The sequence below is a fragment of the Cnephaeus nilssonii genome (genome assembly GCF_951640355.1).
Source record: "Cnephaeus nilssonii genome assembly, chromosome: 10".
In the NCBI taxonomy this organism is placed as follows: Eukaryota; Metazoa; Chordata; class Mammalia; order Chiroptera; family Vespertilionidae; genus Cnephaeus; species Cnephaeus nilssonii.
In genome coordinates this window covers 76,684,313-76,706,464 of record NC_137081.1, presented here as the reverse complement: position 1 = coordinate 76,706,464, position 22,152 = coordinate 76,684,313, and the positions used below count along the sequence as shown (strand labels likewise).

General features: G+C 41.2%; 2 protein-coding genes across 5 annotated transcripts in view; both read left to right on the top strand.

Annotated features, from left to right (window-relative positions):
- The window catches only part of ACMSD (aminocarboxymuconate semialdehyde decarboxylase), a gene marked incomplete at both ends in the record, with an annotated part of 51,142 nt that extends 44,665 nt beyond the window's left edge, over nt 1-6,477 (top strand). Inside the window, 2 exons of the mRNA XM_079781720.1 lie at nt 2,755-2,853; nt 6,415-6,477. Of these exons, the coding sequence (XP_079637846.1) occupies nt 2,755-2,853; nt 6,415-6,477 (162 nt within the window). The remainder of the gene's footprint in view (nt 1-2,754; nt 2,854-6,414) is intronic.
- Nucleotides 6,478-16,313: 9,836 nt separating this feature from the next.
- The window catches only part of CCNT2 (cyclin T2), a 39,213-nt gene continuing 33,374 nt past the window's right edge, over nt 16,314-22,152 (top strand). For all 4 annotated transcript variants that reach the window (XR_013814067.1, XM_079781914.1, XM_079781915.1 and 1 more), the window contains exons 1-2: nt 16,314-16,497; nt 17,160-17,241. Coding sequence is in view for 3 of the 4 variants with exons in the window: in XM_079781914.1 (XP_079638040.1) it covers nt 16,340-16,497; nt 17,160-17,241 (240 nt within the window). In the remaining variant the exon portion in view is untranslated. The remainder of the gene's footprint in view (nt 16,498-17,159; nt 17,242-22,152) is intronic.

Genomic DNA, 22,152 nt, shown 5'->3' with positions numbered 1-22,152 from the left:
TAAAATAAAATTGGGCACCTTCTTTATACCATACACAAAAATTAACTCAATATTGATCAAAGATCTAAGTGGAAGAACTAAAACTACAAATTCTTAGAAAACATAGTTGTAAATCTTTGTGACCTTGAATTAGGCAATAATTTATTAAATATCATACCAAAACCACAAGCAAAGAAAAAAAATAGGTAAATTAGACTTCATCAAAATTCAAATTTTTGTGCCTCGAAAGGCACAACTGAGAATGAAAGGACAAACCACAGAATGAAGAAAATATTTGTAAATCATATACCCGATAAGTATGAGTTTATATTTAAAAATATATAAACTATTACAACTAAATAACATCAACAACAAAAACACAAAGGATCTGAATAGATATTTTTCCAAAGACGTATTAATGACCAATGAGCATACGAATAGAAGATGTTCAACTTCACTACAGAAATGCTAATCAAAACTAAATGAGGTATCACTTTACATCCACTGTGGTGGCTATAATAAAAAAGATAGACAAAACAGCAAGTGTTGGTAAGTATTTGGAGAAATTAGAACCCTGATACTTTGCTGGTGGAAATGTAGAATGCTGCTGCCACTGTGTAGAGTAGTTCCTCAAAATATCAAACATGGATTTACCATGTGAGACAGCAATCCCACTGCTAGATATATACCTAGGAGAAATGAGCATATGTTCACTCTTTAAACTTGTACACAAATGTTCAGAGCAGCATTATCATAATAGCCAAAAAGTAGATAGAAACAACCCAAAAGTCCATCATCTGATAAGTGGGTCTACAAAATTTGGGATATCTATATGATGGATGTTATTCAGCCTAAAAAGAACTGACTTGAGCTATATTATGAATGAACCTTGAAATCATTATACTAAATGAAAGAAGGCAACATATTACACTTCATGTTTATGAAATTTCCAGAATAGGCAATTTCATAGACACAGAGGGCAAATTAGTGTTTTCTTGAGGCTGGAGGAAGGAGGTAATGGGGAGTGCCTGCTAATGGGAATGGGGTTTACTTTGGGGTTAATTAAAATGTTCTGATCAACATAATTTGATGAACAAGAATAGATCCAGAGACAAATGGTAGGAGAGGGGGAGGGTTAGAGAGCAACCAAAGGACTTGTATGCATGCATATTAGCATATCCAATGGACACAGGCACTGAGGCGGTGGGGGCTTGCCTGGGGTGGGAATGGCTTGGGGGGGACAGAGAAGGGGGTGTCAATTGGGGAAAAACAAGACAAATGTAAAACTTTAGACAATTTAAAAAAAGAATCTAAAAAAAATAAAAATGTTCCTGAATCAGGTAGTGGGAATGATTACAAAAATTCATAAATATACTAATGCCTACTGAATTGTACACCTTTAAAAGATGAATTTTATGGTATGTAAATTACATCTTAAAAAAAGAAGAGAGATCTCCTGCACCCCAAATTCAATCTTTTTTCCTGAAAGCAACTAATGTTATTTCTTGGGTACCACTCCTGAAATAGACTCTAGACGTACAAACATGTATTTGTGTGTGTATAGGTCCTTGTTAAAAACAGAAATACGAGAATAAAGCAGATACATTGTCCTAGACATTTTTTCTCTCTTTACAATATAACTTCAAGTACATTCCTCTTTACAATATAACTTGGCAGTTATTCCATTTCAGCATTTGGTTCTGGATATGCTACAATTTGGTTTGCTAGTATTCTGCTACAAATACTGTTGCAATTAATTTTCTTGTGTACATTTCCATGACATGCATATGAGTGGGATATGTTTCTAGAAGTTAAATTTCTGTATTTTATTTTGATAAACTGTCATTATTGACTTAATGTCCTTCTTACTATAATGTGGGTTCTCTGAGGACATGGACCATTTCTCTTTTGCTGACCAGGGTAAGCTAGATTCCAGAACATTGCCTGACATACTAGGGCTTTATATATTTGTAGATCGTCAAGCCTGAGTGCTCTGATGTACAAAATGTCAAATGAAAATTTGAGTACATCATTCAAAAAACAGACAATGATACAGTTTATAGAGACAGGAATTGTTTGGGGGGGGTTGTTTGTTTTCTTTCCATCCAATTGTTTGTATAGTTTTTCTTTTTCAACTGTAGTATGTTTTCAAAAATTGTGGGATCAATTGCAATGTATCGTTGTAAGAAATACAGAATCCTTCATTTCATTGGAATACATCAGCATTTTTATTAAATAAATGCCTGATTCTTATATTTGAGTATTCTTTCAATTATTGGAGGAAAAGGGGGGCTTGAAGGGAGAGATGGGAGTTGATTTGCAACTTTAGGAGACCTAATAGCGACACCTGCTGGAGAAAATGTTAGAATAAGTTGGAGGATCTGTTGTTTTTTTGTTTTTATAAATATGTTTTCTTGATTTCAGAGAGGGAGAGGGAGAAAGAGATACAAACATCAATGATGAGAGAGAATCACTGATAGGTTGCCTTCTGCACGCCCCCTATTGCAGATGGAGCTCGAAACCTGGGCATGTGCCCTGACTGAATCGAACTCTGACCTCCTGGTTCACACAACCACTGAAACACACCAGCTGGGCCAGAATACGTTTTTAATCCTTTGATTTTTAAAAATTTTAGATCAGTTTGTTTCTATTAATCAGGAAGAAATTTGATATTTTACCATAGGAGTGCTTGTAATAATTATATATAATTAAGTTTACAGGAGGTTCTTTAATGTTCTAAAAAATTACAAATAAAAACATTTTTTCTTTTTTCAGGATAAAGTCATTTTGGGAACTGATTACCCCTTTCCACTAGGTGAGCTGGAACCTGGAAAATTGATAGAATCCATGGAAGAATTTGATGCAGAAACAAAGGTACATGCCTTTTATTCCATGGACTTCTTCCTGTTTTCTCCTCTAATTATGTTTGGTTTCAGAGCACTTTGATATGTGATATCAAAGAACAGGGAATTTTTACACTTAATATTCTTAGAATTGTTACTAGATCACCAGAAATACTAGTGGATGAACTATTAAAGGACCAAAAAAAGTTTAAAAGCTGAAAGTCAACCTAGTACAACTAAATTTATAAAGGTGAGAAAGAAAACTGCAAAGAAGCATATCATAATAATATGTTTGCACGTTAGAAGAAAAATGTCTAAATTTTTAATTTAATGTTTCTCTTACAATCTACCAATCTCAAAAATTGTAATGATTCTAGTAATTTGAATATTGAGACTAAAGTCTTGATTAACAAGGACCCAAGAACGAGAACCCTCAAATAATTGGGTGTTTTTCTTTCGGCATTTGACTTTTAAGGTGGGTAAATGTGCCAAAATGCTGCCCCTGCCTGTTCTACCCCTTAGGCTCCTGAACCAAGTAGAGTTAAAGTGAGATGCATTGTCCCCGGATTCTCTCTCCCTTGCCATCCCCTCCCCCGGGCCCCCCAACAAAACAAGTTCTTCCTGAGGCCTTCACCACCAATCACTACACAGGGTTGGGGATGGCCAAAAATAAAAACATGTGGATATATAAACTCTTAACAAATCTTACAAGTCTTAGTCAATCCTTTTGTATAATACTTGGCTTTCTTCTAAACTAGAATCCATAAGTTCTCTTGGTCTCTAATTCTCTGCTCTAATCGTTAAGGATTTAGTGAAGCACATTAACAGATGCCAAGAAGAATCCACTCTGCTTACTGGTTGCAAGTTATTAACTGGGAAACCTGAGACTATTTTATACAGGAAGATTCCCCTAGCACTGACGCACCTTAAGGCACTTATAGTCTTGAATTGTTAAATATTTTCTTATTAAAGTAGGAAGCCATAATAAGATTTTTTTCACTTTTTCTTTTTACAACAGAGGTTGAAAATGAAAAACTATCTATAAAATTAATAAAAATTAAACTGAAACCAGATTACCCCAAGCACCCTGATTAAGAGTTCAATAGAATAATAATTACTTTGTCTTTTATTATTTAACTAGTGGCCCGGTGCACAAAATTCATGCACGAGGGGTGGGGGGGTGGGTTTCACCTCAGCCCAGCCTGCACCCTCTCCAATCAAGGACCCCTTGGGGGATGTCTGACCACCAGTTTAGGCCCAAACATCCCTCTCACAATCTGGGACCACTGGCTCCTAACCGCTCACCTGCCTGCCTGCCTGCCTGATCACCCCTAACTGCCTCTGCCTGCCTGCCTGATTGCCCCTACCCCCTCTGCCTGCCTGCCTGATCACTCCTAACCTCTCTGCCTGCCTGCCTGATCGCCCCCAACTGCCCTCCCCTGCCAGCCTGATCTTGCCCCCAACAGCCCTCCCCTGCCAGCCTGATCGCCCCTAACGGCCTCTGCCTTGGCCCCCACCACCATGGCTTTGTCTGGAAGGAAGTCGAACGTCCAGAAGATGGCCAGTCAACCTGCTCTAATTAGCATATTACCCTCTTAGTAGTATAGATTATATGGAATACAATTGCTTAAATGGGGGGTGGGCATTTTTATCAGGAGGAGATGCTCTTGGCAGACAAAAATACATAATAAATACATTATCCCTATATCTGGATGCACTATACTGCCAAATCGGTCATTAAAAAATTGAACCGCTTTCTTACACCTTACACCAAACAGCTGTTGGCCTTAAAACTCCTCCCCAGGCCCCACCTTAGGTTGTGCCTTCGTAGTTCACCCAGATTAGATTCTGATTGGTCGGTTTCTATGCCAGTCAGTGTCAAATGCTCCGCCTCCTAGGCAGCCATTGGCTCCTCGCACTTCACCCAGATTTGGTACTGACTGGTTGGTTTCTATGCCAGTCAGCGTCTCTGGGCCTATCAACGGGCCTGATCAGGGAGGCAGGGCTGATCAGCAGCCCCAGCAGAGGCCCGAGAGAAAGAGAGGCACAGCTGCTGGCCAGGCCTGGAGCGAAAGAGAGAGGCAAGTGCTGATCAACAGCTGCCATGGAAGCTACAGATCAGACCCTGCTTCTCTCTCCAGGCCTCTCTTCGGGCCTGATCCGTAGCCCTCTCGGCAGTCAGTGCTGGGTCAGTGTGCCCACAGCGGCGGCAGTCAGTGCTGGGTCGCCACGGCAACCCAGCACTGACTTCCCGTCAGTCAAGCCTTCAGTTGTTTTGGATGTTACGGACCCTGGGATTTTATATATTAGGATTTTATGTCCTTATCACTTTCAACTTTTAAAATATCTTGTATAAAAATTTTATACTGTCACAAATAAAAATGACATTTTGTACAAGGTTAATCAGTGCAACATTTCCTGTAATAAAAGACTGAAAACAATCTATAGGAGAATAGTTACATAAGTAATAATGAAATCTATACAGCCATAAAAAAAAACACTAAAAATCAATTTACAAGATATATTAAGTTAAAAAAGCAAGGTGCCAAACAACATATGTAGTATATTTCCATTTGTGTATGGTATACTCTCAATTTGTGAAAAAGAATCTCTATATACCTAAATATAAGTATTTGCTTATATGTGTATATCTCTAGAATAACAGACAAGAAACTGATGGCTTCACAACTCTGTGAACACGCTAAAAATCATTAAATTATACACTTTAATGGGTAAATTGTATGGCAAGTTTACCATATCTCAATAAAGCTGTTACAAAGTATATAAATAAAAATATATTCCATTACAGAAAAAAAATGATAACTATATCTGGGAATATAACATCCATTTTATAAGTTTGAGCTCTAAAGCTCAAAAATTGATCATGATATCTAGATGTATATATGGTATGAATGTTATACAACTCCATACATGTTTCCTTCCACCCTCAGCTACATGCCTGACCTTTGCAAACTGGACAATTTTCAGTTGGCATATCACAAAGTTACCTCTCAAATTGCAGTAGTTCTCTCTGTGAAGTTGATTTAGTTTATAGCTGGGGAGAAGGTGAAAAAAATTTGGCAGTCCTTTTCTCATGTGAAATTGATAAATGTATACATTTGTACAATATTCTGAGATGTTTCATCTATATCACTTTTCTTGCTCCCAAAGAGTTCCCTTTTATTTGGGACCGTGCAAAAGGACAATACATGCCTGGAAGCTGGGGGGTGGCAACATGACTCTAGCTCTGCTGTTCCACAGTCCTAAACTGTACCTTTTCTCTGTTTTTGCCTCCAAATAGTCCTTAAAACCCATTGAAGAGTCCTGTTGAAGTTCCCAAAGAGCATTTTCCTAAGAGGGTTCTCTCTCCCCCTTATAATTTTTTCCTTTCCTCCTACAACCAAGTTTCAAACATGGGGCAAGAGGATTTGGGTAAGAGATTCATTGTTTAACCTGCTAATATTTTTCTCTCACATTGGGGAATTGATTTTTTTTAAAAACCTGATAAAGACATTCAATAAAGGACTTAAGAACAACCATTAAATAATGCTTTAAAATAAAACCTTTTTTTTTCTTTTTTTTTTTTTTTCAGGACAAACTCAAAGCTGGCAATGCCCTAGAATTTTTGGGTCTTGAGAGAAAACAATTTGAATGACTGAGTTCACTACAAAGGCAATCTTTCAAGAAGATATTTTATTCTTGTTTTTAAATATGTATCACACATGCATAATAAAATCCTATTTTGAACTATTTTATCCAGAAATAGAATATCCCTGAGTATCCTAAATTATACATAAAATGACTCACATGTATTTTTCACTCTGAAAAGCAGTACATTATTTCACATGCAAACCAAAAATGATTTCCCCAGAACTTTAAAAATTAATAGCAGAAATAAAATGCAAAATGTCATTAATGCTTTATATGAAAAAAGACCAAATCTAGATTCACCCTAGAGGACTCAAGTAGGTTCTCCACTTTGAGCAAGTATATGTGCTGAGGGCCCGAATAACCTATTTTTATTCAGTTTAAACACCTTCCATTGGCCCATAACTGGTCTGGGAATGCTTTAGATTCCACAAACTAAATGTTGTAAATATTTCATAACCTGTAGGAGCTTATAGTTCAAACTAGAGACTCAGTGCATGAAAATTCGTGCACTCAGGGGGGTCCCTCAGCCCAGCCTGTGTCCTCTCACAGTCCAGGACCCCTCGAGGGATGTCCACCTGTCAGACATCCCTCTCGCAGTCCTGGAGCACTCGGAGGATGTCTGACTGATGGCTTAGGCCTGCTCCCCGGGGGAATCAGGCCTAAACTGGCAGTCAGACATCCTCTGGCAGTCAGACATCCTCTGGCAGCCTGAGAGCCCTCAGGAGGATGTCCGACTGGCAGTCAGACATACTTAGCGCTGCCAGGGAAGCAGGAGAGGCTCCTGCCACAGCCACTGCACTGGCCAGCCATGAGCTGCTTCTGCCTGAGCAGCGCTCCACCTGTGGAAGCGCACTGACCACCAGGAGGCAGCTCCTGCATTGAGCGTCTGCCCCTGGTGCTCAGTGTGTGTCATAGCCACCAGTTGTTCCTGGTTGTTCAGCCATTAAGGTCAATTTGCATATTACCCTTTTATTATATAGGATAAGGAGGCAAGTCACATGTTCATGAAATAATTACTAAGCAATGCAACATCAGTGTCACAGAAGTTTCAGTAAAATTCATCTGGACTCAAACTTTTGGGAGAATCCTCACAGACGTTGGAACTTGGAGTGAGTCTAGAAGGATGGAAAAGGCTTATGGGGAGTTGGAGGTGGTAAACAGATAGAAAGGCAAAACTATGGGAATAGAGGTTTCAGACTAAATGACAATTTATTCTGGAGAAAAATTCCAGGCTATAATTTACTTTTACCAGAAGCTATTTTAATTTAAAATACTGAGTAGAGCCGAAACCGGTTTGGCTCAGTGGATAGAGCGTCGGTCTGCAGACTGAAAGGTCCCAGGTTCGATTCCGGTCAAGGGCATGTACATTGGTTGCGGGCAAATCCCCAGTAGGAGGTGTGCAAGAGGCAGCTGGTCGATGTTTCTCTCTCATCGATGTTTCTAGCTCTCTATCCCTCTCCCTTCCTCTCTGTAAAAAATCAATAAAAAATATATTTAAAAAAATAATAATAATAAATAAAAATAAAATAAAATAAAATACTGAGTAGAGTGTGTAAAGCTAGCCGTGGAGATTGAAAGCAGAGCAACACCAGGGTAGTCTTATTCTACTCACTTCATTATTTATGGTCCTACCTGGGCTGCTGAAAATGAACTTGGCCTTAGGAAGGGTGATGAACATCTGTGTTTTGTGTACCTCTGGCTGAATTCCAAAATCAAATATAATTTTTCAAAATTACCCTCTTGCTTTGACTGATTAATACTCTTATTCCCTCCCATTAGCCCAGAAAAATCAAGAGTATTGGCATGTAATTTATGCTAATATAATCTTTGCTAAACTACATCTATCCCATTATTTTTACTTTATTTAGTACATTACTCCACCTCTTTGTTGCTCCTCCTATTGCTTTCTACTACTTTACCCACCCACACTCTGCTTATTACACCAATCTGCCTAAAAACAAGGTTGAATAAAAGAGTAACATTCCTCCTCAAATAGTCTATATTTGAGCACTTTTTAACATAATGTTTAATTACTGTTTTATCATGAAAAGTAACCTGATCATTTTAGTAAACATCAATATCATAGATAGACTGATAAATAGATAATGAGGATATTCATATTCATATTCACAGAATGTTTATGTGATGTACCAAGCTATAGCACTGGGGATATAGAATAAAAGGGATAAAGGATAAAAGTCCTTCTCTAATGAAGTCTACAGTCTGGAGGATAAGAAACATAAAGGAGGGAGAAAGGAAAGAGAAAGGAGGAGTGAACTGGAGGGGAAAAGGAATGAAGGAAGGAAATTTTTCTGATAAATATGATGCAGTAGTTAAAATTGGGAAATGTATAACGTGATTATGGGAAGGATGGGGAATAAGACATTAAGTTGTGGGATCAAAGAAAGTCTCTTTAAAGAAAACTTTGACCTAAGACTTGAGTGATAGGACAATAATAGTTAGAAAGCCCTTCTCTATACCCAGATTAAAGAGGAATTTACTCATCTTTCTTCTAGTGCCTGCATAGTTTCATTGTCTTATGGTTAAATCTTTGAGTCAATCAATGTTGGAGTTATCCTTATATATGATGTGGGGAATGAATCTAATTTTATTGCAGCATTATTTGTTATTGTAAAATATTGAAAATTATATATCGTCCAAATGTAGGAGACTGAACAAACTACAGTACACACACGAACAGATACCTAGGAGTCAACCTTGATTTCTTTCTTTCCTGTCCTCCCTCTTCCTTACATTCAGTCCATTATCAAGTGCTGCTGGTTCTACCTATGACATCTCACAACCTCATTCTATTATTCTTGCACAAGTCACCATCATTTCTTGCCTAGTCTCCTTACTATCATTCTTGACTCCTTAAATAATTCTCTATACAACTGTTAATGTGGTTTTTCCTTTAAAAAAAAACATAAATCAGACCATATAACAGATTTATTTTCAAAAGTCCAATGGCAAACAAAATAAAATAAAAAGTCCATTGGCTTCCTATGAAACTTATAAAAATCTAAACTCTTGATCATGGCCTACTTATCTGGCCAACTTTCTATCTTCATCTCCTACCTCTTCCCCCCTTGTTCACAAACTCTGCCACAAGCTCTTTCCTGCATACAATCAATAAGGAAACATCAGCTTTAAACAGCACGTTAGACCAGAACATTCCATCCAAAAGCAAAAGAATATTCATTCTTCTCAAGTGCACATGGAACATTCTCCAGGAAAGATCATATATTAGGCCACAAAACAAGTCTTAATAAATTTAATAAGATTTAAGTCAGATCAAGCATCTTTTCCAAACAAAATAGTATGAAAATAGAAATCAATTACAAGAAGAAAACTGGAAAATTCACAAATATATGGAGATTAAACAAAATACCACTGAACAACCAGTAGGTCAAAGAAATAAAAAATAGAACTCAAAAAATACTTTGAGACATAGGAAAATGGAAATACAACACACTAAAACTTATGGGGTGCAGCAAAAGCAGTTCTAAGAGGAAAGTTCTTGGTGATAAATGCCTGCATTAATAAACAAGAAAAGTCTTAAATAAACAACCCAACTTTACACATCAAGGAATAAGAAAAAGAACAATGAAGCTCAAAGTTAGTAGAAAGAAGGAAATAACAAAGATCAAAGTATAAATAAATGAAATAGAAACTAAAAAGACAATAGGAAACAGATGGGGACTAGGTTGACCACTTAGTAAGTTATATAAATGTCTAATCACTAAGTTGTACACCTGAAACCAATAAATATTGTATGTCAACATAATTGAAAAATAAAAAAATTATTTTTAAAGAAGACACTAGAAAAGAGCAATGAAACTAACTCTGACTTTTCTGTGGACATAATTCAGCCTCTGAAATATAGTTAATGGTATTAAACACATCCATGTTTTAGACATATTTATTTGAGGAGCTGGGTAGATTTACTACCATTTACCATAATGAGGAACACTATGGGATAAGCAGGCTTGGGAGGGAAGAGAATCAACAGTTCCACTGTTGGACTTCTTATATTTCAGATGCCTCTTGGACATTTAAGTAGGAATATCCAGTAAGCAGTTGCATATACTAGTCTGGAGAGTTCAGGAGAGAAGTTGGAAAGATGTCATCAGTATATATAATGTATTTAAAGAAATAAGACTGGGTGAAATCTCCTGGAGAAAAAGTAAAGGAGAGAACCAGAAGAACCCAGGGCTAATGTCAGATGGAGGAACCAACATTGGGTAGCAGCCAGTGAAATAGGAGGAAAACAAAACAAGAGCAGTATTCTGAAGTCAAGAGAAGACAATGTTTCAAGAAGTCCTCACAGCTTTAGGCATAAAAAAAAAAATCAAAGCTATAATACTATGGTACTTTGCAGAATCATATGCCCAAATGTAACTTAATCTCTTTATCCCAAAAGTTAGTTCCACTTCCTAAAGTACCAACTCTGGTTAATGGCATCACCAGTCACCTAAATCCTCTCCTTCACCCATATCCAATCTGTCATAAATCAAATAAATTCTACCACTTTTATATCTTTTATTTCTTATCTATCCTTTCTTCTTTATGGCTTCTAAATAAATTCCAGTCCTCATCTCTCACCAGGACTATTAAAATAACCTCTTATTTATACCCCTGACTCTGGGCTTAGTCTGATAAAATCCATCTGCCACCCTGTTGCCAGAGGAAAATTTCCAAAGTACAGATCCTATATAATAAAGATGTAATATGCAAATTGACCATCATGCCCTCGCACAAGATGGCCACTCCCATGTGGTCACGAGATGGCCGGCAGGAGAGGGCAGTTGGGGGGGACCAGGCCTGCAGAGGAGGGCAGCTGAGGGGGACCGGGCCTGCAGGGGAGGGCAGTTGGGGGTGAGCAGGCTGGCAGGAGAGCAGTTAGGCGTCGATCGGACTGGCAGGGGAGTGGTTAGGGGGTGATCAGGCTAGCAGGCAGAGCGGTTAGGGGCGACCAGGCAGGCAGGCAGGCGAGCGGTTGAGAGCCAGTAGTCCTGGATTGTGAGAGGGATCCAAGATTGGAGAGGGTGCAGGCTGGGCTAAGGGACACCACCACTCCCCCCCCCCCCCCGCCCCAGTACACAAATTTCATGCACCGGGCCTCTAGTCTGATCATATTACTCCCTCTCTCAAAATTTCTCATGAACTAAAGTAGTGGTTTCTAGTTTTGGGGATTTCTTTGATCAATACCTCCCCCTTTTAAAAATTGTACTGATATCTCTAATAAAGCACACCTCTGATTTTAAATTGCAATTGCTACCCTCCCACTAAACTGAGACTTCCTTGAGAGCAGGAACAAGCCTTCATTCACTCATTCGCATGCATTCAACAGTACTTTTTGAGGGCCTGTTATGTACCAAAAACCAAGTTAGGTGCTGGGATAATGTAAGTAAAAATAAACATGGTTCCTGCTTTCATGGTGCTTATAATCTAGTTAGGGAGACACGTATCAAGTAAGCAACAAATAAACATAAAATAAAATTGCTACCAAGACAAGAGCTATGAAGGAACATAGAGTGTGTAGAGAGCTTGTAATAGGGATCTGGCCTAGTCAGAGTTGGGGAGAGACTTTTCAGAAGAAGTGTTGCTTAAAATGGAATTAGGAAGAGCAGACAAGAGCTAAAAGAAGAAAGGGAAGAGTATTGGACAAAGAGAATAGCATAAATGAAACCCTTATGGCAGGAGAGAACATGGCAAGAAATAAGACCATTAAGGCTAGAGATAATAAAGCAAGATGTTCTTGGTATAAAGTGGCAAGATCATGTGGGGTCACAAGTCAATCAAGGAATTTATCTATCAGAAAGCAATGAGGTTTTTAAGGAAGGGGTGACATAACTAGAGTTGAATTTTTAAAAGAACCTTCTGGCCCTGAAACATGGCTTATACCCAGGACCTCGAAAGTCTCTCAAGGAAAATAACTTTTTCAGCCCTTTCTCTCCTTTGTTATCTAGTCTAAGTACTTCTTCAAAATAAACCCCTGACAAAAAATCCCAGCACCATCAGATTCCAAAAGACAACCATTCCTAACCATCCAAGCATTCCTCTTCCTTTCACACAACCCTTCCCCATCTTTTCAATCTCTCCTAAAAAGGAAACCAGCTCTGACTCAACTCAATTTATATTATCCAACCAGAAAACTTGAGCCTATATTCAAAACAATTACTTAAGAATAGCTTAATTTAAATAAATACCCAATTTATATTTAACTTAAAGAGATAATTCTGAGGCTTTTTTCTCAATCAAAATAGAACAAAAGTGGGTTGAAGTTTCCATTTCTGAATATAGAACACTGCTCACAACCTAATTTTTAAAAATGTAGTTTATTTTTGAAAAGTCAATATATAAACACATTAGAAGAGTTCAAGATCAAATTCAAACTGTCTCCCAGAAGGAACCAATTTTGTGTGTGTGTGTGTGTGTGTGTGTGTGTTCTTGCAAAGATAATCTACAGTTATACAAATACTTACATGTACATATTCCTTTGCTCATTTTACCTAAACAGTAGCATCTTGCTTTTCCCCCTCCTACTAAATATCTTGGTGCTCATTCCACATATAAGCTGCCTTCGTTTTTATTTTTTTAAGCCTCTTTTATTTATTAATTACAGTTGACATTCAATATTTTTTATATTTGTTTCAGATATACAGCATAGTGGTTAAATATTTATATAACTTACGAAATAATCCCCCTGATAATTCTAGTACCCACCTGTCACCATACATAATCTATATATATAAAAGCCTAATATGCTAAGTGTCCCTCCGGCCATTCGACCGATAGCTATGACACACACTGACCACCAGGGGGCAGACGCTCAATGCAGGAGCTGCCTCCTGGTGGTCAGTGTGCTCCCATAGCAGGAGCATTGCTCAGCTGACCAACGGGCATCAGACACCAGGCTCATGGCTGGCAAGCGCAGTTGTGGTGGCACAAACCTCTCCAGCAGACATCCCCCTGCATGCCCCTCCCCAATCCAGACCAGGACTGGGATCAGGACCAGCATCAGGACTGACTGGGCGTGAGCCCGTGGCCGCTTCTCGGTCATGGGCGCACCAGTATCGCCCTAGGACAGGCGTGTGGAGACCGCAGCAGAGAAGCAGGCACAGCGGGACTGGGATGAGTGGGAGCCGTGTAGCGCACGGCCCAGGCTTAGGCTTCTCCTCGGCCACCTGCCACTTCGCGCACTACATCCATCAGGGGATGTAGGACTGCCAGTTTCAGCCCAATCCCTGCAGGCCAGGCTGAAGGACGCCACCAGTGCATGAATCCGTTCATTGGGCTTCTAGTTATTACAATATTATTGACCACTACAGGCCTGGTGCACGAAATTCGTGCACAGGGAGGGCAGTGTCCCTCAGCCCGGCCTGCACCCTCTCCAATCTGGGACCCCTTGGGGGGTGTCTGACTGCCGGTTTAGGGCCAATCCCTAAACCGGATTCGGCCCTAAACTGTAAGTCGGACATCCCTATGACAATCCGGGACTGCTGGTTCCTAACTGCTCACCTGCCTGCCTGATTGTCCGTAACTGCTTCTGCCTGCCAGCCTGATCGCCCCCTAACAGCGCCCCTGCCAGCCGGATCACTCCCAACTGCCCTCCCCTGCCAGCCCAATCGCCCCAAACTGCCTTCTCCTCCTGGCCCGATCACCCCCAACTGCCCTCCCCTGCAGGCCTGGTTCCCCCGCTACTGCCCTCCCCTGCAGGCCTGGTCGCCCCTAACTGTCCTCCACTGCTGGCCATCTTGTGGCGGCCATCTTGTGACCACATGGGGGCAGCCATATTTTACGAGGGCGTAACGGTCAACTTGCATATTACCTCTTTATATATAGGATCTTTGACATTGGGTAGTAGTCCCAACTTTTTCTTTGGTATTATTTTGGTCATTTTTGGTCTTTTGTATTCCCATATAAACTTTAGAATCAATTTGTTATACATAAAATAACTTGCTAAAAATTTTATTGGGATTGCATTGACTCTATAGATCAAGTTGGAAAGAATTGATATCTAAAGATATTGTTTTCTAATCCATGAACCCAGAATAGCCTCCCATTTATATCTTCTGTCCTTAGAATTCTGTAGTTTTCTACACGTATTTTAGATTCATACCTAAGTATTACTTTTTGTAAACAGTGTTTCAAATTTCAGTTGCACATTGCTGATAATGTATATTAAGCTTGTATTTTGGGTTTTTTTTCCTTAAGCTTATACTTTATAATCTTGCTATAATCACTTACTAGTTCCAGCTTTTTTAACTGAGAATTTCTACATAAACAATTGTCATCTATGAATAAAGCCAATTTTACTTTTTCCTTCCTGATCTGTTTACCTTTGGTTTCCTTTCTTTTCTTTATTGTATTATCTAGGACTCCCAAAGCAATGTTGAAAGGAATAGGGAGAGGAGACATCCTCCACTTACCAGGAAAGCTTCTAGTTTCTCACCACTAAGTATAACGCTAGCAGTAGGGTTCTTAGAAATGCTCTTCAGCAAGTTGAGGAAGGTCCCTTCTGTTGCTTGTTTAGTTTTTCTCATGAATGTGTTGGAGTTGGCACTTTATAAACTCTGCTGGAGGCCAGCGAGGTAGGTAAGAAATAGAGTTATTTAGACAACTATTCATAACTGCCTACTGCAACCAAATCAACAGCTGGATGGTGTAATGGGGACAGACAGGGTCAAGATGGAGCAGCTCGCTGAACATCGGAGCCCCTAAATGATGACAAAAGCCTGGAGTCTTAATCAGGAACTCAGAAATCATATCAGTTGCCTTTTAGAAGTAGCTCTGCCTATACTGTGCAGTGTTAACATTTTAAATGTAACATGTTCATGCACAATATAGGCAGACATACAGCAGGTGTGGGCTCAGAGCCACAGACCTACTCATGCCAGTGGAGCTCTGCGGTCTTTTCTTACAGGGACTTAGCGATGAAGTGAACAGATCTGGGCAATGTTACTGTATTAAATACTTGAAACATTCTTGCGCCGTCTCTCCTGCACTATCTGCTTCTCCTGACCTCTCTTAAATCACAGCGGGGTTTAAAAGCACACTCTTGATAGGACTCGAAACCTCGTCTAGAAAGTCAGCTCCTCCAGTTACTAACTGCATAACGTTCGGCAAGTACTTGAAAGACCAAAACAAAACAGCCGACCACGTAGTTGTGGGATTCGAACAAGGTAACGTTGGGGGAAAAGCACTCGAGCGCGACGCACATGTGGAGGGTTTCTTCTTCTGTGCTCTTCCCCACGTAGGTCCTTCCCAGGACCGCCGGTTGGGCAGATTCTCTCCCGCGCACGGCAGTCGAGAGCCTACGCGGACCAACGTCAGAGAAAAGTGGAGGTTGCGGCGGGTCGCGGGGACAGAGGAAGTTTTCTCTCTTTTAAAGCGCCGCCACGCTCCCGGCCCACGAACCCGCTCGGATTTCAGAGTCCACGGCCAGGCCGCACAACGGACCCGCCCAGCCACCCGCCGGCCTCTCGCCACCCGACCCCAGGGCAACCTCTTCCGTACCCTCCTCCCGCCCCTTTACCCCACCAACCCTAGTCCCGGCATGCACCGCGCCGACCTTTCCCTTCCGCCGACCCCCACCTTCCGGTGTCTCCAAATGACAAGCGGCGCGGAGCATTGTGGGTCCGTACGCCAAGCGCGGCGGGGGCCGAGAAAAGAAAGCAAACTACTAGCGCGAGCCGGTAGGGCGGCCCCTGCGCACGCGCACGGCGGCGGCAGGGGGTGAAAAGAGGCGGTGCGTGGCCTAGGGCGAGCGGAGTGGGGCGGGGCCGCGCGGCCTTGGCGAGGAGTCCGCGAGCCGGGAGGGGAGGGGGGCGGCTGAGGGAGCGGGCGGAGGAGGAAGTGTCATGGCGTCGGGCCGTGGAGCTTCTTCTCGCTGGTTCTTTACTCGGGAACAGCTGGAGAACACGCCGAGCCGCCGCTGCGGAGTGGAGGCGGACATAGAGCTCTCGTACCGCCAGCAGGCGGCTAACCTTATCCAGGAGATGGGACAGCGTCTCAACGTGTATCCTTTCCTGTGCTTGGCCCTCCACTGCTCACGCCCTGTCCCCACTACTCGCCGGGTCTCCAGGCCTGGTGCCCCGCGAACATGGCGCCGGTCCTCCCGTGCGCCTCGGCCGCGCCCTAAGGGAAGGCTCGGGCTCGGGCGGCCGCGAGCGGCCCGAGAGCCGGAGGGAGGAAGAGAGGAGCCGGGAATGCGGGCTGGGGGCCGCGCGTGGTGGCGGCGGGGTGGGAGTGCCGCCAGGCGAGGGGAGAATCGCAGGGGTTGTGGCCGGAGAGAGGCGGCTGCTCGGGCTCTGGTCCGAGAAGGGGCTGGGAGGCCGGGTTAGCGAGGCTGGAAGGCGAGTGTTCGCAGCCTCTCCCCGCGTCCTCGCTGCTCCGAGGCGGCTCTCTGTTCCTCTGGGGCGCCCCGGGGTCCGTCCGTGCTCGGCGTGGTTTTGGACCGGTGTGCGCGCGCGTTTCAACTGTTGGGTTTTGGGCTCAGCCAGTCGTAGCTAGTGATCAATCCTCTCTGGGCTCGTCTGTTTATTTCCTTACTGCTTTGGGTTTGTTTGGGTGTGAACGGGAGGGGTTGGGAAAGAACCGTAGATGGGGAATTTTCCACCAGAATTGTTTTGGAAGTGAGATCTTGTTTTCCTCAGACATTTCCTCAATGGTACGTTTCAGCTCACAGCTTACGATCAACACCGCGATTGTTTATATGCACAGGTTTTATATGTACCATTCTTTCACCAAATTCAATAAAAATGTAAGTACTGTTTTATTGTCTGTTCTTACTACAACCAAATTTTAACTAAGTCGATACGCAGAAAAAAAAAATGGTTATTGACTTTGACTTTTGGATTTAGTGTTCCAAGTGAACAGTAAAGGTAAATCTCCTGGTGAACGTTTTGCTTCATTTGTGATGACAAGCTTCCAAGATTGTGTCGGGCTCTACCAGGTCGTTTGAGCTAAAAGATAAAAAGAAACATTTCTTTACTCAAAGGATTAGTAACTCGGTATTCATTTAAAATTTAAATAATTTCAGATAGTAATGTACAGTGTAATTTGGGCAAGTCTAGTCATTCTGTTGTACATCTTAATTGTATTTGGACTCATTGTTTCAAATGTTGTGAATAGGGCTTCATTGTAACATTAGTTTGAAATGACCTTTTGAAAGAATTAAATGTTTACGGAAATATTTCACTTGCTAACACAATAATTCCTGTTTATCACACATTAGCATTAGTTGTCTACTTAAATTTTTGGTGATTCAAACGTCCAATCTTGCTGCAAGCATACCATGTCAGTGGTGTGTGTGAGTGTGTGTGTGTGTGTGTGTGTGTGTGTGTGTGTGTAAGTTTGAAGTAAAACTTACCCTACCATACTAAGGCACTGATTTTGAACATTACCTGTAAATCTTGGCACATTTTGTAATGGCATTTAGTTGAAATTTTTATTTTAAGTTTTGAAAGATGTGAATTTGGTGTCTGTTCTTTTCAGAGTAGCATGCATATTGTGTTGCATATGTTTAAAAATTGCATATTGTTTAGAAATAATTAACTCTACCTTAATTCTCACTGTATTTTTTGGTCTTTTTTTTTATCACAGCTATTTTTAGAATGCTATTCTGAAAGGTGTGTATAGAAAAATGGACCATGGAAGACTATATTTGTGGATTGTCATTAGGATCTTTTTGCTAAGAAAAGCTTTGAAAAGGTCCTTAAAATTTTGTTTTGAATTGGAAAGAGAAGCTTCATAATTTAGATTGATTCTTATTTTCATCTCTTCTGATCATGTCTGATTTGGTTTATTAGATTGGCATATAGGTTTGTCTTGAACAGTATGTATTTGTATACATTTTGGTCTCTTGCATCCTTCGTTGCTTCTACTTTTTCTCTTTTAAATTTGTGTCATTTTTTTATCTGTTTCCATTTTCCTAGTATTTCTTGTGCACAGAACTTAGGTCAATGATGGTGTTATGGAAGAGAGAGGAAGTCTTTTTGGTAATAACATTTACATTGAGAGAATTAAATTTATATTTAAATTGTCTGCAATGGCAGTAGTGAACTAATGAATACTAATATAAATGTGGCTTTCCTTAAGTAGCCCTGGAAAATGCTTCTAGAAATCACAAGTCAAAATAGTTTGGAAATTCTTTATGTGGCTACAGATGTCCTGAATCAGGCTTACTTTTCTACATCCAGTAAATATCTCTCCACAAGACTACACTTATCATTTTGAATCCTCCCTCTTTCATAATTTGTCCCTATTACATGGTTGGTGTGCTTTAAAGCAACCATCTTGCTTACAGCTAAAATTCACAGCTTTAACTTGAAGTTGACTGGTGAACTCCAGGTCACTTGCATTCTGACTTTCACTATTCAATGTCTTTACATGTATGGAGGTGAACTTCAGCATTTTGCATTGACTTGTTATTAGCAGGATAATTGAAATCTGATGTTAATTTCTATTTTGAAAAGTAATTTTGCACCGTTCATATGTAATTGTTGTCTTTTTACCTTTGCTTTTAAATCAAAAGTGGTTTTAATATCTGTGTACGTACACTTACATCAGTTGCACAGCCTCACTCTTTTATCTTTTTTTCCCTATTCTTTTAGGGTGAAGGGGGTGGTCTCAAATCGAATGTGAGTCACTTTTAAATTCATACTCCCCCTCATCATTGGGGAAAACAATTTTTTAGGGTTATAATGGAATGGTATAGTAGAGTAAACTTATAAAAAACATGAGTCTTCACAAAGTAAACTGAACACCAGTTAGTAAATTAAGCCCTAACAGGCTTAAATTTTAAGATGCTGGAGATAAGCTATATTTAATTTTATAATCAATATTATGCATTAATTATATTTTTATGGCTTCATTTTCCCACATTGACAAATTAAAATAAGTAAAAAATCCTATAAAACTCAAGTGCTATTGTATGGAAGAATAAAGTTAGTTTCAACATGTTTGTGATCCAGAAACTGATTTATCATTGAATTCTATTGTCATTTTGCCTTGTAGAGTTGGATCACTATCAGCAGTAAATTACTTTTATGTGTAACCTAGGTAGATAAATCTACCCTTTGCTCACTGGACACAGTGAGGTTTATGTAATTGGGATTAGTAATTAAAGAATGTCTATGCTGGATCAAGCTCAGGATAAATCTAGTAAAGTATAAAAGCCCTGGCACCAACAGTGCCTCCAAGGTGTATACTATAGCAGAGCATCCTCCCCAAGGTCAATCTTAAGAATAGATGTTGACCTAGCTTCTCTTAGAAACCCTGCTCATTAATTTGGTTAGACAAGTTTATGATGCATTTGTTTCTTATATTCCAAATCTAATGAGTACTCTTAAGATGAGGTTGTAGTAAAAAAAAGCACACTCTTCTGAGTATTTTGTTGGTGATGGTCTGTTGTCACAGCACCCACCCTCTACTTTCCTTAGTTCCTTTGCCTTTTTTGAGCTGCAACAATCAAAACTGTACATAATATGCCAAATTTAGGTGTACTGTAATTTTCTTTAAGGTCCCAAGAGTACATGGTTGTTGGTTAAGGACAGTATTCAAGACTAGTGATTTTAAGGAATGACTTATTAGAATGAATGCATCATTTATCTCATGTCTGAGTTTGATTTTATACATCTAAGTTTGGTTGGTTGGTCAGCTTCTAGACATAAGCAAATTTGTATTTGCTTGTGCTAAAATTTGATTACCACTTTTTGCTTACAATATATATAATCTTAATTGATTTGGCTCTTGACTAGTAGGTAGCATTTGAAAATTGGAGGTTCTCTTACCTATCTAGAAAAAATGCTCACTATCTCTGTTCTTTGTCTGATAACATTCTCCCATAATTTTTAATAACAGTCCTTACAGTAGAAATTTATTTATGACTTTTTTTAAGTTAATGTTAACCAGTTTATACCATTGCCTTTTGTGAAAGAAAACATTTGGGGGGGACTTGATTAGCTAAAGGGTCTTGTTTAAATTTTTATTGTGAGAGCCCTAATTTTTCTCAAAGATAAGAACATAGATAAAGTTAAATATAAAAACACCTCCCTAACACACACTTTCTCTCTAAAACTAGAAAGTAAGCAATGTCAAGGGCAGAGGGTTTTTTTTGTTTGTTTTCTTTCTCTTTAGCTTTGCTTACTGTTGTATTACCAGTACCTCTCATAGAACAGATATTCAGCAACTATCCTATCTAATAAAAGAATAATATGCAAATTGACCGTTACTCCAAGACACAAGATGGCTGCCCCCATGTGGACACAAGATGGCCGCCAAAGATGGTCTGCAGGGGAGGGCAGTTGTGGGCAGTTATGGTTGACCAGACCAGCAGAGGAGGGCAGTTGGGGGGGACCAGGCCTGCAGGGGAGGGCAGTTGGGAGGGGACCAGGCCTGCAGGGGAGGACAGTTGGGGGGGGGGCAGGCCTGCAGGGGAGAGCAGTTGGGACCAGGCCTGCAGAGGAGGGCAGTTGGGGGGGGGACCAAGCCTGCAGGGGAGGGCAGTTGTGGGTGATCATGCCAGCAGGGAGGGCAGTTAGGGGTGACCGGGCCAGCAGAGGAGGGCAGTTGGGGGACACCAGGCCAGCAGGGGAGGACTGTTGGGGGGGACCCAGGCCTGCAGGGGAGGGCAGTTGGGAGGGGACCAGGCCTGCAGGGGAGGGCAGTTGGTGGGGACCAGGCCTGCAGGGGAGGGCAGTTGGGGGTGACCAGGCCATCAGGGGAGGGCAGTTAGGGGCGACCAGGCTGGAAAGGGAGGGCAGTTGGGGGTGACCAGGCCTGCAGGGGAGGACAGTTAGGGGCAATCAGATTGGCAGGGGAGGGCAGTTAGGAGTGACCAGGACGGCAGGGGAGGGCAGTTAGGGGCAATCAGATTGGCAGGGGAGGGCAGTTAGGAGTGACCAGGACGGCAGGGGAGGGCAGTTAGGGGCAATCGGGCCGGCTGGGGAGCAGTTAGGCGTCGATCAGGCTGGCAGGGGAGTGGTTAGGGGGTGATCAGGCTGGCAGGTAGAAGTGGTTAGGGGCAATCAGGCAGAGGCAGGCGAGTGGTTGGGAGCCAGCAGTCCTGGATTATGAGAGGGATGTCCAACCGCCCGTTTAGGCCCTATCCCACTGGGACATCCCTCAAGGGGTCCCAGATTGGATAGGGTGCAGGCTGGGCTGAGGGACACTCCCCCACCCCCGTGCACGAATTTTGTGCACCGGGCCTCTAGTTTGTCAATAGAATGGATCTAATCTTTCTTTTTTTTTTTTAATCCTCATCTGAGGATATTTTTCCATTGATTTTTTTTTTTTAGAGAGTGGAACAGAGAGACCGACTCTCTGTCCACTGAACCAAACTGGCTAGGGTGAATGGGTCTAATCTTGTTGCCCACAGCTTTATTAATGAATCCTTATACATTTTCCTCTCTATATATATCCTCCCCACAGACACACTTACAATGTTTTCTTTTATTATTGAAAACTAATGTAGGCATGTGGTAAATGAAATAGGTACAAAAAGAGATATTATAAACCTGTCAATCATAGTGTGTGTGTGTCCCGTCCCGTCCGGTCCCGTCCCCCCCTCCCCCCCCCCCCCCCCCCCCCCCGCCCTACAACATTGGCTGTTAAAGTATTTGTGTGCCCTTTCAGAAATACATTTTGTTTGGGCAGGCATATATGTATATTT